Raw genomic sequence first — 16,055 nt, forward strand, 5'->3', positions numbered from 1 at the left:
GTATGCTCTGGACCAGGGACTGTGGAGGATTCTCCATATACCCAGAGTAGGGAAGGAGGTAGACCAATAGAAAGACCCTAAGCTACTATATCAAAGGCTCACCACATGCTGTGTGAAGCACTTTCAAGCAAGGGCTTTGTGATGCTTTTGCTATTAACCCATTTGTCTTTGCTAGCCCTTTCCCATTTCCATTTTCCATTTTCAATACATTTAAAAAGTATCCCTATAGCTCATGTGGTTGGTACTGTCCTATTTTATATAAAGAAACTAAGGCACAGAAAAGTAAAATGATGTGCCCAAATTTCCACAATGAGAATCTGCGTAGAGCCAGGCCCCAAATTCAGACATGTCTGACTCCCATGTATATGCTCTTAGCTACCACTAACATAATCAACAGACTTCCCCATGACGTATTTACAGCTAGCAAGGCCTAAATCAGCTGGGGACCTGGGACAGGGAATGTGATGGCCTTCAGAGTTCTATTCTACAACGGTCCTCTGAGTATAGAGGATATGCAACAGATTAATGATACAGTTAAGCCTGTTTTTTTGAGTCTGGACTTGAGCACGAGATGACCTTTGTTTAGTGGGACACTAGCAAACAAAACAAACAGGCTTTAAATGTTCTTGGTGTTCATGGAACCCTGAAACTCCCATATGAACAAACCAAAACTAGCCAGAGAATCAAGGATGAGGCCGCACAAAGGAGAACCAAGGCACTCGGGTGGTAAATAAGTCATGTGGCAGCAACCTAGTCACTGCCAGACATATGAGTGGGCTCATCCTCAAGCATCAAGCCTCCAGCCAATCCACCACACACACACAAGCACAGATAAGGACCCCAGGACAAAAAGCTCACTTGACTCGGCCATTCCCATCCCTCGAAGATATTTCCTCCCTTTCTTGTTCTGGTGCTTTGTAACCTGACTCTGGCCCTAAGTCATGCTATGGAAGCTCTAGAAACTGACTCTAAGATGTCTCGGAGAGAATAACAGTTTTCAATCCGATGAGACTGAGAAGGCAAAGGAGACAAAATTTTGTTCTGTTGTTGTTTTTGTCTTATTAGTTTGTTGTTTTCAGCTTGTCTGTTTGTTTTGATTTTCCTTTTTGAGAGAGAGAGAAAACATGAAGTCGCGCTGGGTAGGGAGGTAAGAAGGATCTGGGAGGAACTTGGGGAGGGGCAAGACTGTGATCAAGCCGATCCCAACACTTGGGAGGCAGAGGCAGGTGGATCTCTGTGAGTTCAAGGCCAGCCTGGTCTACAGAGCGAGTTCTAGGACAGCTAGGGCTACACAGAGAAACCCTGTCTTGAAAAACCAAAAATAAATAAATAATAAATCTTGTATAAGAATTAAAATAAAAATGAATTTTGAAAAATATGTAATGTTAGGAAAAGAAGAAGAAAGAGGCCTAAGGAAGAATAGATGTCATTTATGAGCTCTGCCGTGTTTTGAGGCCTTCCAACGGTGAGTGCTGTGAATGCCATTGAATGGTTGAATCAGTAACTAGGTTCATTAGGACAGAGGTTAGCTCAGTATATCACAGTGTGACTCCATCTATAGAGCAATGTCACACAAGTATAAAGCTGTAATGATGACCAGAATACAACCCAGCTCAGGTGGTGCTTGGAATAGCAAACAACATAGGATGGAGCCTAGAACAGTCTTTTCCCTAGACAAAAACACGCATTTCTGCTTCATAAGCTGCACACTTGGTCCCTCAAGGTCACACAGGAGGGGAGGGCACCCTTCTAGATCTGTAGAGCGCCAGAAGCACCAAAGACAGCCTGTCCAGGTGGACAAGCAGGTGTGCCTTGGTCTTTAATCATGTCTCCAACCACAGGCAGAAAAAAAGGTCAATGAACCGAGTCAAGCCAGTTCAGGAGTCTGGACCAATTCATCATTCTTGCTGCCAACAGACCTTCTTGGAATAGAATCCAGAGAGAGACAGTCATTACAAGTAGGCTGCCAAATCTGAAGCATGGGGACTATAAGAGCACTCTCTGCTGTACCCATGCCTAAAGCAGGGGACGGCTGCATTCCCCAATTCATACAGAGAAGGGTTGCTCTTTATGCTACCTATGAAGCCTTCACACTCCTAGGAAAGACTACCAGATGGTCAACAGAAAGCCTGTTCATTCTCTGGACTTGTTTGGTTTGTTCTTGCTACCCACCCACATGCACTGAAGTAGTCATAGTCATCATCGTCATTATTGCCATCATCATCATCATCATCAACATCATCGTCATCATCTATATAAAGCCTTACCAAACACTGCTTTAGGAGTTTTCATAGGTAATCAAACATTTGACATTCATAACAATGCTGTAAGGCAGGGGCTATCCTTTTATCCGTTTTTCAGCTGAAGAATTTAAGAGATTTAAAATAACTACCCCAAGGTTACACAGGTTTATGTCTAAGAGGACTGAATCTATAGTCTGTAGTTTAAACCAGTGAACAATACTGATTTTCTAGGGTGCCTCTAAGAGGCCATCTATCTCCACTCTTTTTTGTTTGTTTGTTTTTTGTTTTTCAAGACAGGGTTTATCTGTGTAGTTTTGGTGCCTGTCCTAGATCTCTCTCTGTAGACCAGGCTGGCCTCAAACTCACAGAGATCAGCCTGGCTCTGCCTCCTGAGTCCTGGGATTAAAGGCATGCACCACCACCATCACCACCACCCAGCTCTATCCCCACTCTTTAACCATGGAATTATCATACAAACTCTCATCTCTGGGAATAGGTACATGTATTAGGGAAACAGAGCCCAGAGGAGAGATGTAGCTATAGATGTATAGATTGGTTATGTGAATCAGCTCACATGATGATGGAGACTGAGAAATCTCATGATCTGCCATCTGCAAACTGGAGAATTAAGAGGCTCAGTAGTACATTTCCACCAAAGCCAAGTCCAAAGGCAAGAGAAGCAGAAAAGTCATAGTATTCATCCTGGACCATCCTGAAGACCTCAGACCTGAGAGCACTGAGGGGCAGAAGAAATGTAGATGCCCTAGTTCAAACAGGGGGTGAATTCACCTTTTGCCTGCCTTTTCTTCTATCTGAGTCTTCAACAGACTGAATGCTACCCACCTGTACAGATGAGGGCAATGCTTCTTACTCAGTCTACTGATTTGAACACTAAGCTCTCTGGAAATCCCCTCAAAGACCCACCTAGAAATTGTTTTACCAGCTCTTGGCGCATCTCTTAACCCAGGCAAGCTGCTACTTGAAAAATCAACCATTGTAAGTCTATCCTTTCTGAACTTGGTATCTGCCTCTTTGGATTATACTTTATTTTAGAATAAAGAACAACGAAGTCATAATTCCACTTGATAATACCATTAGATCTGAATTAACCACAAGCACACTACTCTCTTCCCTCGGGAATGAGGTAAGGTCGCTGAGTGCTGATGACTCTTCTCTTGACACTCTGTACTTAAATACTAAAATGTAAAATTAACAACTTAAGTACTGACATGAAGTCAACGCATCTAATCTTACACGACGAAAGACTAAGAGGAGAAAGAAATTAGATACCTGTTTAATACAGGCACATACATCCACAAATTTATTCATAACAAAATACACATGAGAACTACAGTCTTCATTTCTGCAACTGGTTGTAAAGTGATAGGTGCCTGTAACTTGCTTGTAACTCTCTTCTACTCATTCTATGTTTCTTCTGCTGTCAATCAAGAATCTCAGTTGATAGTGGTTCTTTGCCTGACAGAGTGATCTAAAGCTCCATCCCTAAAGAGTCTGGGCCATGTAATCCTGCCTGGGTTAGGTTACTAGAGTGTTCTATAGACCTTAAGCACAAGTCATGGTGGTGCCAGAGAGAAGCCCTGTGTTCCAAGCACACGTTTCCTCCCCCCGCCCACATTAGGAGAGACCCCATTCTTAACCCAGCAAGTTCCATTACTCCTGTCAGAGGCATAAGAAGCTAAAAGTAGAGCCATTAGTGTTTGTCTGGTGGAAGAATTTCTCCTGGAAGAGCCAAGGTGTCCAGACCATCCGAGGACAGCATCTTGGAGAGAGGAACCCACATGTCTCCAGATGGGTCACCAGGAGTAACTGTGAATGGTACCACTCTAACTGCCACCACTTGATGCCAGGATCTTGGCCATCAGGGGAACAGCATACACTGGTGCTGATTTTGAGGATCCTTACAGCCATCTGGGGAACCTTGCCTCAATTTCAGAAAGCCCAAAGTCACTTTGGAAAACTCACCCCTGAATTTCTATTTGTCTACAAACATTCTTGGCACAAAACTTCCTGTTTGAGTCTGTTAGGGCTACCAAACCAAAATAGGTGACTTTTAAATCACAAAACTATTTCTCATGGTTTTAGAAGCCAAGAGGTTCAAGATCAAGGGAATGGCAGACCAGGTGTCTGGTGAGAGCCCATTTCTGTTTACCTTGCTCTTGCCTTGGTGTGGTGGTTTGAAAGAAAATGGCCCCCAAAGGGAGTGGCACTATGAGGAGGTGTGGTCTTGTTGGAGGAAGTGTGTCACTGTGGAGATGGACTTTGAGGTCTCATATGTGCTCAAGCTATGCCCCATGTTCAGTTCTCTTCCTGTTGCCTGCAAGTCAAGATGTAGGACACTCAGCTACTTCTCCCGCACCATGTCTGCCTGCACACCACCATGTTGCACTATGATGATAGTGGACTGAACCTCTGAAAATGTAAGCCACCCCAATTATATGTTTTTCCTTTCTAAGAGTTGCTGTGGACATGGTGTCTCTTCACAGCAACTGGAACCCTAACTAGGACGCTTGGTGTACCTCATATGGTGGAGGGGATGAGACATTTCTCAGGTCCTTTTTCTAAAGGTGTGGATGCCATCCATTCATGAAGGCTCCCCCCCACCCCCCGCCTCATTCTTGACCAGATCACTTCCTAAAAGTCTTGCCTCTAATACCATCATTTGGGGGTTAGAATGTCAACATGAATTTGAAGAAAGACAAAACATTCAGACCACCACAGCACATGAACAGAGCTTGCCTATGGGCATAGCCCATCCTTCTGGTCACTGTGATCTATGGTTGCTGGAGTTGCTGGAAAGGAACCACAGCCATCATGTTCTCATAGGAGGAAAATCTTCCTAAAAATGAATCAAACACAGGAATGCTGTGATCCAAGACGTGAAGAAGGAGACTCCCAAGAATTTCACCGAAATAGCTTGACTTATGATGCCAGGTCTACCCTTGGGTGTTTCGCTATCAGAAGCCAAAAGCTTTCCCTTTCATATAATCTCATATAAATGAATGTTCTGTCTCAGACCTGGAAGAACTTTGGAAGGTTCCCATTCCTTGGAGTTCTCAACCTCAAGCATCACATTTCTCAAGTCAAATATCAGCAACACAAACTCTAGACTGGACTGGTCTTGTTGTTATGGCAACAGACATCATCTGAACCCTCACTACACCCCACTCCTGAACTGCAGCAAAATACTAAGTGGTTGACCACTGGCCGAAGAGTAGCAGAAGTCAAAGAAATTCAGTGACAGAAGGCTGCCCCTTTTTATTTGGGGCAAGCTGAGGTCAGCCACCAATTATTTTTTGTTTTGTTTTCCAAGACAAGGGTTCTCTATGTAACCCTGACTGACCTGGAATTTGCTCTGCACACCAGGCTGGCCTCAAATGCAGATCTGCCTGCCTCTGCCTCCTGAGTGCTGGACTAAAGATGTACACCACCACAACCAGCAGAGTCAGCCATCAACTCTAAGTGGGAAACAAGGCTGGTGTGGGAGACAAAGACAAATTAGAAGAATTCCAGGATAAGCAAAGCAGAAATAAAGTACAAGAGCTAGCTGGCTCCTGGGCAGTGTGGGACTGCATAGTACAAAGCCCTATCAATTAGGGCATCTGGGCTGCATGCCACAAACAGCCAACTTCTTACCTCACCTGTCCGTCCAGCTGCAGGGTAAGAAGACTCAGAAGTGATTCCCTCCTTTAGCATCATCAATGAGGTAGGTTTCTTCAGCCCTTCGGAGGCACCATGCTCAAGATCTCTCTTTTATTAGCCCCCAAAGCCTGCCACAACTCTAAGCATCACACACACACACACACACACACACACACACACACACACACACACACACACACACACATGTCCTAGAGAGCAAAAAGAAGAGATGAGGGATGTATTTCTCTTACAGGAAAGGATTTTTCCCTAAAAGCCCTCTCCCATGCCCCTCAGGTTGTGTGTGTTCATTTATCAGCAACCAGAAAGCCTAAAAAAAGCAAGTATCAGGCATTTTCACCATCTATCATAGTAGTGGCCTCTGGCAGAAGGAAGGAAGAAAGTCAGGGCTGAGAATGCCTGTTGTGTAGAGAACCAACAAATACCCCAAACTTCAGACAAGCTTACACCCAAACACTCAGGTTTTCTACCCTCACATCACTCAGCTTGTCAGTGACATAATACTGTCTTTAAGTCGATTTATCTTTATTTAACCTAAATAATTTTTCTTAGATGTGAATTTTTATATCCATACCAGGTGTATGAAACTATTACTAAATATATTTTCTCAATACATACTAAAATGTATAGTGATTAAATGAAAAAATACTCATCACCTACAAGCATCTCCTGCCCCACTGGCAATAGTCACACCTTGGTTATTTGTTTGTTTTTGCTTTTTTGAAACAGGATCCCACAGTGTAGCCCAGGCTGACCTGTCACTCACAACCCTCAGCTTTCTGGGGGTGGGGTTATAGTGTGTTCTACTGCACCCAGCTAATACTTTGGGATGAATCCCCATTCTTCTGATTCGTGGACCCTGATAGTAAGACCTCCCAACAAAGGACTGGAAAATGTATGGAAAAGCTGTCTTCTTACAGGAGCACTAGTGAGTAAGTGGTGCCCATTGATCTCCAGGCCCCAGTGTCCAGGCAGTCACTAGCCAGGATCACAGTGGAGACCTACCCTTTTCCCTGCCCAACAACACTCCCTCTCCGCCTGCCTCCACTGACAGCCAACCTATTAAAGTGACTGCACACCAGGAAGGGCTGGCTGCTACTGGGTACTCACGTCAGAGGCTGGGCCCTTGTCCGCACCGGGGCAGGAGAACGTGACGAATTCATGGCAGCGCTTGTGCACAACAAAGCAGCAGACTGCAAAAGAGAGAACAGGGGTGGGGAGGAGGGAGGGAGGGAAACGGGAGGAGAGGGAGAAGAAGCCATTAGGTTGCTCCACGTGAAGACATCAGGCAAAATAACATCAGCTTCTACCTCATGTCCTCCGTTGGGTCCACTGATGGGACATCCTGTGCAGGCATTAGATGTCTAAGTTAAGTAGGGGGCTCGGGGGACAGCTCGGTGAGCAAAGGACTTGGCGCATAGTTGTGAAGAGTGGTGTCTGATCCCCAGACCCCACTGGGCATGCAAGGTGGCTGCCTGTAATCCTAGCAGCCCTCAGGAGGCCGAGATGGGCATCCCCATTGTCACTATCTAGCTGGACTAGCTCCAAATTGAGAGAAGCCCTGCCTCAATAAAGAAAGTAGGGAGCAGTTGAGGAACACATCATATGCCAACTTTGGGCCTCCACAATGCACACACACACACACACACACACACACACACACACCACAAATGCATGTATGCATGCATGCATGCACTCACCTCTACTGCCCCCACCTGCACTCATACACATGAGAGTATGCACGCACACACATACACACCACACACACTTGCATACACATTAAAAATTAACATAACTAGTGTGCTAAGAATCACATATACCCCAAAGTTACAGCCCCTTAAAGATCATTTCGAGTGCCTGGTCCTTTATTGGTTTGGAAATAGGATGCTGTTTTTTTAGATCAAGTACCAGATGAAGCAGTTGGCTGATATTTAGGTCCGTAATACATCAGAAACATGTGTCTTTCAGCGTTAGACTCCTACCTGGAGGGATGATTAGAACAGGAAGCATGTGGAGGAACAGTGAGCAAGAATGGCAGAGGCGCGTTCCTCTCACCAGATCAGTGTCAAGTCAGTGTGGGCGGAGAAGAAACAGGTTCCAGGCTGGGGGTGGAGCTCAGTGGAGTGCCTGCCTAGCAAGTGGGAAACTCTGGGATGAAGAGGAGGAGGGGGCAGCCTGGGGAGGAAGGAGGAAGATAAAAGGGAGGGCAGGAGGAAGGGGAAGAGGAGAGGGAGAGGCTGAGAGGAACGAGGAGGAGGAGGAGGAGGAGGAGGAGGAGGAGGAGGAGGAGGAGGGACCCAAAGGTGACAGAAAGCAGAGGGGAGGTGGGAGAAAGAGGAGGGAAAGAGGAGGAGGGAGGACAGTGAGGTGGCCATGCTGCTTGTAATTTGTAGCCAGAAACAAATAAACGTACATTTGAAACCATGAGAGTTCGATGCATCTATGGTACTGCTTCACTGTCTCAGGACTCCAGTGGTTTGAGGAAGGGATGGTGAGTGTATACATCATAAAATGGACAGTTTTCAGTTTTGTTTCTCAGATCTTTTACATCCTCTAGACTCCTGGGTTCCTAGAGGATGGACCCCGTTAGGGACCAACTCAGAGGTTTTGTAAAGCACATAGTCAACAAACGGAGCAGAACAGTTCAAGCTACTCAGAGAGCTGTGATTGTGCAGCCCGTCATCCGCAGGTACCGACAGTGCACAGTGTCTGTGAACATCTGTCCAGGGATAGTCTTAAGGGTTCGACTACAAATTCACAGACAGTACAAACGCCAGGCATGTGGTAGATGATGTTACCGGGAGGTAGTCACTACCTCCTCTTTCAAGTCCCCAGAACGTGGGCAGCTGCACAAAAAAAACCAATATGGAGTCGCCAACACGTAAGAAACAAGGAAAGAAAAAGAGAGAAAATAAGAGAAACTTACATCCAATGAAATATAAAAAAACATCTTGACTAAAGGCATTATGCATATGTCATTTAAATCCTAATTTGAATAAGACAGCAATATTAAAAATCTACTGAGACAATCAGGAAAACGGATCTATTCACTTGGATTTTATGATTCTAGGCAATTATTCTTATTGATATTTGAGAACAAATACCTTTGGTATGGTAGTGGCATGGAGGTTATTTTAATGGCATCTGTCTTTGAGAGCTACATCTTAAAAGCTTTATGGATAAAATAATTCAACTCAAAGTAATTCGGTGTGCTCAGGGGGGCGATAGATTGAAAAAAAAGAAAATAAGAAAGAAAGAAACTTGATCATTATGACTCATCATTAAACCTTCCTGGTAGACATTACGAGGATTTAATGGCAATCTGCCTTCTTTTATATATGCTTGATTCTTCCATAAAATAAAATTTTAAGATGGAGACAGAAACCAACAGAGAGAGGCTAAGTTACAAAACACCAGGATGGGAGGGATGGCCGCGCCGAATGCGCCGCAGCCTACATTCCCCAGGAGAGTGTGCAAAATGCTGATGAACTTCATGTAAGGCTAATTTAAGTGTGTGAACAATTAAGATGGGGATGGCTGGCAGGACGGCTTAGAGCACCTGCTGGGTGGGCCTGATGATTTCCGATTTCCGCTTACTCCCAGCAACCCACAGTAGGAGAGAACTAACTCCTGAAATCCGTCCTCTGACCTGCACACAAATGCTATGGTGCACGCGTGTGCGCATACACACACACACACACACACACACACACACACACACACACACACACACCACAACAATACATTTGTTTAAGAATTAAGTTTGGGGGTGCCTCTCAATAGCAGAGTGTGTGTAAGACCAAACACTGCGAATATTAACAATAACAAAAATGAACAATGAAGGATAAAATAAGATAAAAAATGCCATGAACAGCTTTCCAAGCAGTGTAAGGAAAAGTGTAAAGAAAACATTCTGAGTTTGCCTGGACAAACAGCCAATTGGGGACTCTCTCCATTCCCCAAATCATGCGTGTGAGGATGTTTAAAAATATGCATTTGATGCCATTTGGACTTTAAGCTCTTTAATCCATCTCTAATTTTTTTTTTTTAAATCCAGTGAGCATTGGGAATCGAACCCCACCATAGGTACCCAGTTGTCCCAGCAGCCTGGATTGAATAATTCTGCCCTTCTGCGTGGACTGCCAATGGCAAGTTTATTAAGTGTTCAATAATTATATATGCTGAGCTTCTCCTCAGGCCTTCAGCTTTGTCCACTGATCTGACAGGAAGTATGGCAATGGAGGGGGCGGGGTAATTACAGCAGCTTTATGACATGTGCCCCAGCACCGTGAGCCCGTCCTCATTATCCTCATTTCCAGTGTTTCCCTCGCTATTGCTTCGGGTTTATTCTTCCAAGTGAACTTCAGAAGCAGTTGATCAAGGTTTTTAAAATACCAAGGGGAATTGTATTGGAACCACAGTAAGTTAATCCCTTTTCTCCAAAAATAAAATAAGACAAAATAATTGGGACTTTCGTTGAACTGACCTTACATTTTCAAAATTAAAATTCAAGATAATTGACACTTTTACAAAAGCAAGTCACTCTTCTGGGAATTGATTGCTTCCTTGTTAAAAAGAAGTCTTGTCTCGTATCTCCCAGAGAGCCTCTAATTTTCTCCACATTGTCCCTACGCAGTTCTTACAGCAGACCATCTCAGGGATCCGGTTTTAATGTGCATATTTCGTTGTGTCTTCCAACTGTTTGCTGTTTACATGTAGAAGAGTAACGCAATCCCTGTGTGCAGATTTGGGAGCCTTTTTAAAACTCATAACCATTGATTTGGGGTCTTAGTTGCCTTCAGAATCCTAACTAGAAAGCTGTGTTATTTTTCTTTTCTCCTTTCTCACATACATGCCCCTTCCCCCTCTTTATCATATTTCTGCATCTAGAACTTTCGGAACACCAGGAAATAAAGTGCGGATAGCTCTCCTTTCCAGCCAGTATCACCTCTCTCTCCCTTTCTCCTTCTAGGAGTTCCTCACAATCACCAAAGATGCTTTTCATGACTCCTCGGAATGACTTTGAGTTTGTGTTTTCTTGGAAATTGCCCATGTGTTTACAGTGTAGCGTCTGACTCTGGTGTGACATTGATCCTATCAATCTCTCCTCAAGTCATATTGTTATGGGGACTCATATTTTCCCCACAGACTAACCTTTGTTGTCTATTATTTTATATTTTTAATGTATTTCATTTTAGTGCTCGGGACAGAACACAGGGCCACTTGCATGCTAGAAAACTACTGTACATAGAACTATGTATCTATCTATCTATCTGTTCCATGTGTTTGCATGAGCGTGTGAGTGTGTGTATGTGTGTGTGTATGTGTTGTGCATATGCATACACAGACTTGTGGAGAGAGTCAATGTTGAATGTCTTCCTCAGTAGCTCTCCATCTTAGTTAGTTAGTTGGTCAGTCAGTTAGTAATTTTTAAGACAGAGTCTCTCACTGAACCTGCTAGCTCACTGATTCTGCTAGACAAGGGGCAACTACACTCCAGGGATCCACCTGTCTCTGCACCCAGGTGCTGGGGTTACAGATGTCAGTCACTGTGCCTGGCTTTCACATGGGTGCTAGTGATCTGAACTCAAGTCCTCACGCTGATGCAGCAACAGTTTACCAACTGAACCATCTCCCTAACCCTTTTTATTTTGAGACAGGTTTTCACTAAGTTGCCTGGTCAGGCCTTCCTGCCTTAATTTCCCAAGTGACTGGGGTTGCAGGCCTGTACTACTAGGCTGAGTGTCTTCTGTTAGTGTCCTAGCCTCAGAAGGATAGTCATGGGTTTGGTGGTCTGTTCTGCCAGAATTTTCTCCACCAACACTGCCTCTGCTTTCCCGATGGCAGTGTATCTGTGCTACTTACTAGCTAGGCACAGGAATTCTGGACCCCCGTGGCTAGGTTCTGGGGTTGCCTCCGCAATTTGAAACTAGAGTATTCAGGTACATTATCTGGTCTCCCTCTTTGAAATATGACAGTGAGAGAAGCAGTTCCCATATCATGGTGGTGTTGTCCATCCTCAGAACTATGCCATCGATACCTCAAATAACCACCAAACACCAGCTCCCATCATGTACACCTCCCAAAGCTGCTTGAATGGACGATCCAGTGAATTTATTCCCATTCTTCTTCATTAAAAATTGAAAGATTTTTCAGGCTCAAACTCTTAAGTACAGTTTTGGCTGTATTTATGTTTTACATTTAATGTCATTATTAAGTTTCTAAACGGTCTATTATTATGGCCTGGATTTTTTCCTTGACCCAGAATGAATTAGGAAAGTTTCTTCCCCCATTTTAAAGCAGTCATTTTATTCTAGAGCAGTAGTTCTCAACTTTCCTAATGCCATGACCCTTGAATACAGTTCCTCATGTTGTGGTGACCCCAACCATAACGTAATTTTTTTGCTACTTCCTAACTGTAATTTTGCTACCATTATGAAATGTAATGTAAATCTCTGTGTTTTCTGATGGTCTTAAATGACCCCTGTGAAAGGGTTGTTTGACTCCAGGGGTGTCAAAATCCACAGGTTGAGAATCACTGTTCTAGACCTTTCTTCAAAACCTCCAAAGCATAAGTCAGGACCTTCTTCATCCTTGTCTGTTCTGTCAGGGCACCAGGAATCAACAGCATATCATCCTGCACTTTCCTAGTGTCTACCACAGTTCCTAGTAGTCACACATAACTGATAGTCAGGAAATAAACGTCTGGTGCATGAAGGAACAAAAGAATGAGCCACAGGAAGAGAAGAAAGTGTAACTACATCATGGTAGAGGTGGCTCCTGAATGGTTCTTCCACATTCCACCATGGTAAGTTCTCCAGTTAGCACAAAAATAAAGAATCCAGCCCTATGAGGAGGAGGAGGAGGACGAGGAGGAGGAGAAGGAGGAGGAGTGACCTGAGTGGGCCAGTCACTCTCCCCAGCAGTGGGAGACAGATTTTGGAAGCTGAAGAGCTGTGGTGCAGGTAACTCCTTTAAGTGGTTTTGTTTCTGCAAAATTGTGCAAATCAAATTCCCCATTAACTAACACACGCTTTTAAAGAGGACTAACTGCGGCTGCCTATTTTAAGAAACAAACTAAATCCCTTTGTGATACAAATAAACACCCCCTCATTTCTGTTTGGCAAATTCAGGGGCAGACTCGCTTTTCTTAAAGAGGAGGTATTTACATACAGAGCTGCTGAATGTGCCAGGTCCCACTTCCACACAGGTAGCTGGAGGAAGCCAAGACTCCCTACATGCTTCATGGTGTATTTAATTACTCCTTGCTCTCAGAGATGGGAAAGCCTCCAGTCTGGCACCCTCGGAACCCAGTCTAGAGACCTGTGCAGATTACTGGTGAGGTCCGAAACACGAATGCTTCTGGTCTAGGTGAGTGATAGGGATGCCTGGGGGGGAAGTAGAAAGTGGCCTGTGTAAGGGGTCTTGCAACTCAGCCTCAGCGAGGAGTGAGAAAGGGTCTCAAGCTCCATCCATCTCCACACCTCCCTTGTACATGAAAGGCCCTCGGAACCGTGAACGTTACCTTACCAGGAAAAATGGCCTTTGCAGATGTGATTAAGCTAAGGACCCTGCAAAGGGGAATGACACTGACTTATTGGAGTGGACTCCACAGAACCACAAGAGTCCCAAGAGGGAGGCGCCAGGGCCAGTCTGAGGGTGAGCTATGATGGTGGTGGAAGCAGAGGTTGGTGTCGTGTTCTTGCTAGAAGGAACATGATCGAGGAATGCGGGTGGTCCACAGCAGTTGGAAAAGGCAAGGAACAGAATGTCCCCTCCAGTCTCCCAGGAGGAAAGCAGCCAGCTGACACCTTGACTTTAGTCCTAACAGATCCATTTTTAGACTTTCGGTCTCCAGAGCTGTACAACACTAACTTCATGCCATTTTAGGTGCCCGTATGTCTTTGAATTTGTTACAGTGGCTTTAGGAAACTAATACACTAGCTAAGGATCAGAAACACATGATTGATGCTATAAGCACCAGTCGGCTAAAGCAGAGACACTTTCGAGAGACCTCCATGGGGTAACTGTCGAGACTGCAATCTGTTCCACTCCCAAATGTTCAGTTCTAACCATCACAATATATTCATTATACTTTGAACAGGTGGGTACAGGGGGATCCAGTAATATTTTTTGTTTTGACCTTGACCTTCCTCTTCCACCCAATTCTCACTGGGTTAGTGGTATAAAATTAGCATCCGTGGATGTCCATCCTTGCTGTAAAATTCCTATCAAGGTGAGGTAGAAATTCTAACAATAGTTGCAGTTAGCTGTGGCTAGAGAAGAGAGACCCTGATACTTTCCGAGGCTCTCACCTCTCTCAGGATGTCCCAAGTCTGCCAGTCCTCAAGCAGGGAGGCTATCATTGGCAGGGAATATAGCCCACATCTCAGGAACCAGGTGGATCTCAGCTTGAACCTCCAATTGGCTGCCTATAAGCTGAAGGTTATAAATATGCTTTTTGTACCTCTCTGAGCCTCAATTCCCCTTTCCAAAATGGAAGTGATAATAATACCTGCTCTTATAATACCATTAAGAAGCTCAAACAAGAACACGTGTTCCAAGAGCTTAGTGGAAAGGGGCATCTGGCTTGCAGCTGTCAGCACATAGGTTTTGCTCCACTTGAGGATCTTGAATTTGTCTGGGAAGGATTGCCCTTTCCTCCTAGATTAAAGATGAACCTTGGAGTCTAAGATGAAGTAATGTTCCTCCATCTCCAGGGCTTAGATGGAACAGTCTGATCCGTACTCACCTAGTACCTGGCCTCACTGGCATGAAGAAGGACTTAAAGAGCCAGATATGAGGGTATATATCCCAGTGCCTGGAACAGGAGGATGTCGAGTTTGAGGCCAACCTGGGCCACATAGCAAGATGTATGTCTCTCTGGAGCCCACAGGCCCCACTGGTATGATGCAGGCTTCTTTGGGTTTGCCATTCATCTCTCTGTTCCAGAAGAAACCCTCCCCCGCTTTCCCCTCCCCCGCTTTCCTCACCCCCGCCATTCAGTTGCTGGCTGAATCCCACTGATCCTTCCTTGGAAACATCTTTTCCACCAGCTCCTCTTGCACACTCCTCACTGGCTCCACCTCAGCTGCCCTCAGTAACTCAGAGATGGAGCTTTTGTAATAAAGCTTGGCTGGGCTCCCCAGAGGTTCATCAGCCTGCCTTGATATCTCATCTCTGTGAGCCAGTTTCCATAACCACAGAAGAGATAGGACTGCAATGTCACGTAATTGTCAAGAAATCTAAAGAGATGTCATGTGAGAATGTGCAGCAGCAGGGGACAGAACAAAATACACCCCTAAGAGAGACTCATTTACTTTCTTCCAGAATGGGGGTGGGGGCGAGGGTTCAGAGTACAAGCTCTGTAGTCAAACTGCCTGGACCAAGTAAGTACCACAACTTATCAGCTTTGTGACTTTGACGATGCTCATTGACATTACTCTTTCTCAATAGCCTGGTGTGTAAAATATGGACAATAATTACACGTTTTAAAACAGAATTGTTACGAGGATTCACTGAGTTCATCTTGACTCAGTGTGTGAACACAGTCACTACCTAATAAAAGTCAAGTATTGTTGGTAACACTCCCACACACTTCCTCCCACTCCACGCAGCCTACGTACTTGTAGAAAATTCACCCTCTGATGACCCAGCCTTGGTATCACTTTCCTGCTCTGACCATCCACTGGATGCCTGCTGTCTAAATCTGTATCATCCAACATGGCAGCAACTAACCATAGGGAGGCTATACAAACCTAAGGGAATTAAATAGAAATTGAAAATCTGTTCATCATTCTTGCTAGCTACATTCCTAGTGCTTAACAGCTCGTGTGGTTAGAAGCTCTTGTATTGGGCTAATACAGATGCAAAGTGCAGCTGTTACTGTCCAAGTCTTAGTGGATGGAACCAGCCAAGAATAAAGTACAAGTATTTAGCCAGGCTCCCATCCACAGTGTAACTCCTGTCCAGCTTAACTCTTTTCTCCTCTCGCTCTGTTACCTCACATCCTGCCAATGACTACCACGTTATTACAGATTGTATGTATCCCCTGTTATGTGTATTTGTTCCCTCAACATATCAGCACTGACTTCCTACCACATGCAGTCTACAGATGAAATAGAAGGCAGAAGA

At 44.7% G+C, this 16,055-nt stretch overlaps 1 protein-coding gene across 3 annotated transcripts in view; it reads right to left on the minus strand.

Moving 5' to 3' along the window:
• The window catches only part of Prkcb (protein kinase C beta), a 344,023-nt gene that overhangs the window by 196,617 nt on the left and 131,351 nt on the right, over positions 1-16,055 (minus strand). For 2 of the 3 annotated variants that reach the window (XM_052762091.1, XM_052762090.1), the window contains exon 3: positions 7,032-7,114. In XM_052762091.1, the coding sequence (XP_052618051.1) occupies positions 7,032-7,114 (83 nt within the window). Of the gene's footprint in view, positions 1-7,031; positions 7,115-7,903; positions 7,947-16,055 lie in introns of those variants that run through there. The other variant, XM_052762092.1, reaches the window with a different exon arrangement.

The sequence above is a fragment of the Peromyscus californicus genome, unplaced genomic scaffold (genome assembly GCF_007827085.1).
Source record: "Peromyscus californicus insignis strain IS unplaced genomic scaffold, ASM782708v3 Scaffold_4__1_contigs__length_199733344, whole genome shotgun sequence".
Lineage (NCBI taxonomy): Eukaryota > Metazoa > Chordata > Mammalia > Rodentia > Cricetidae > Peromyscus > Peromyscus californicus.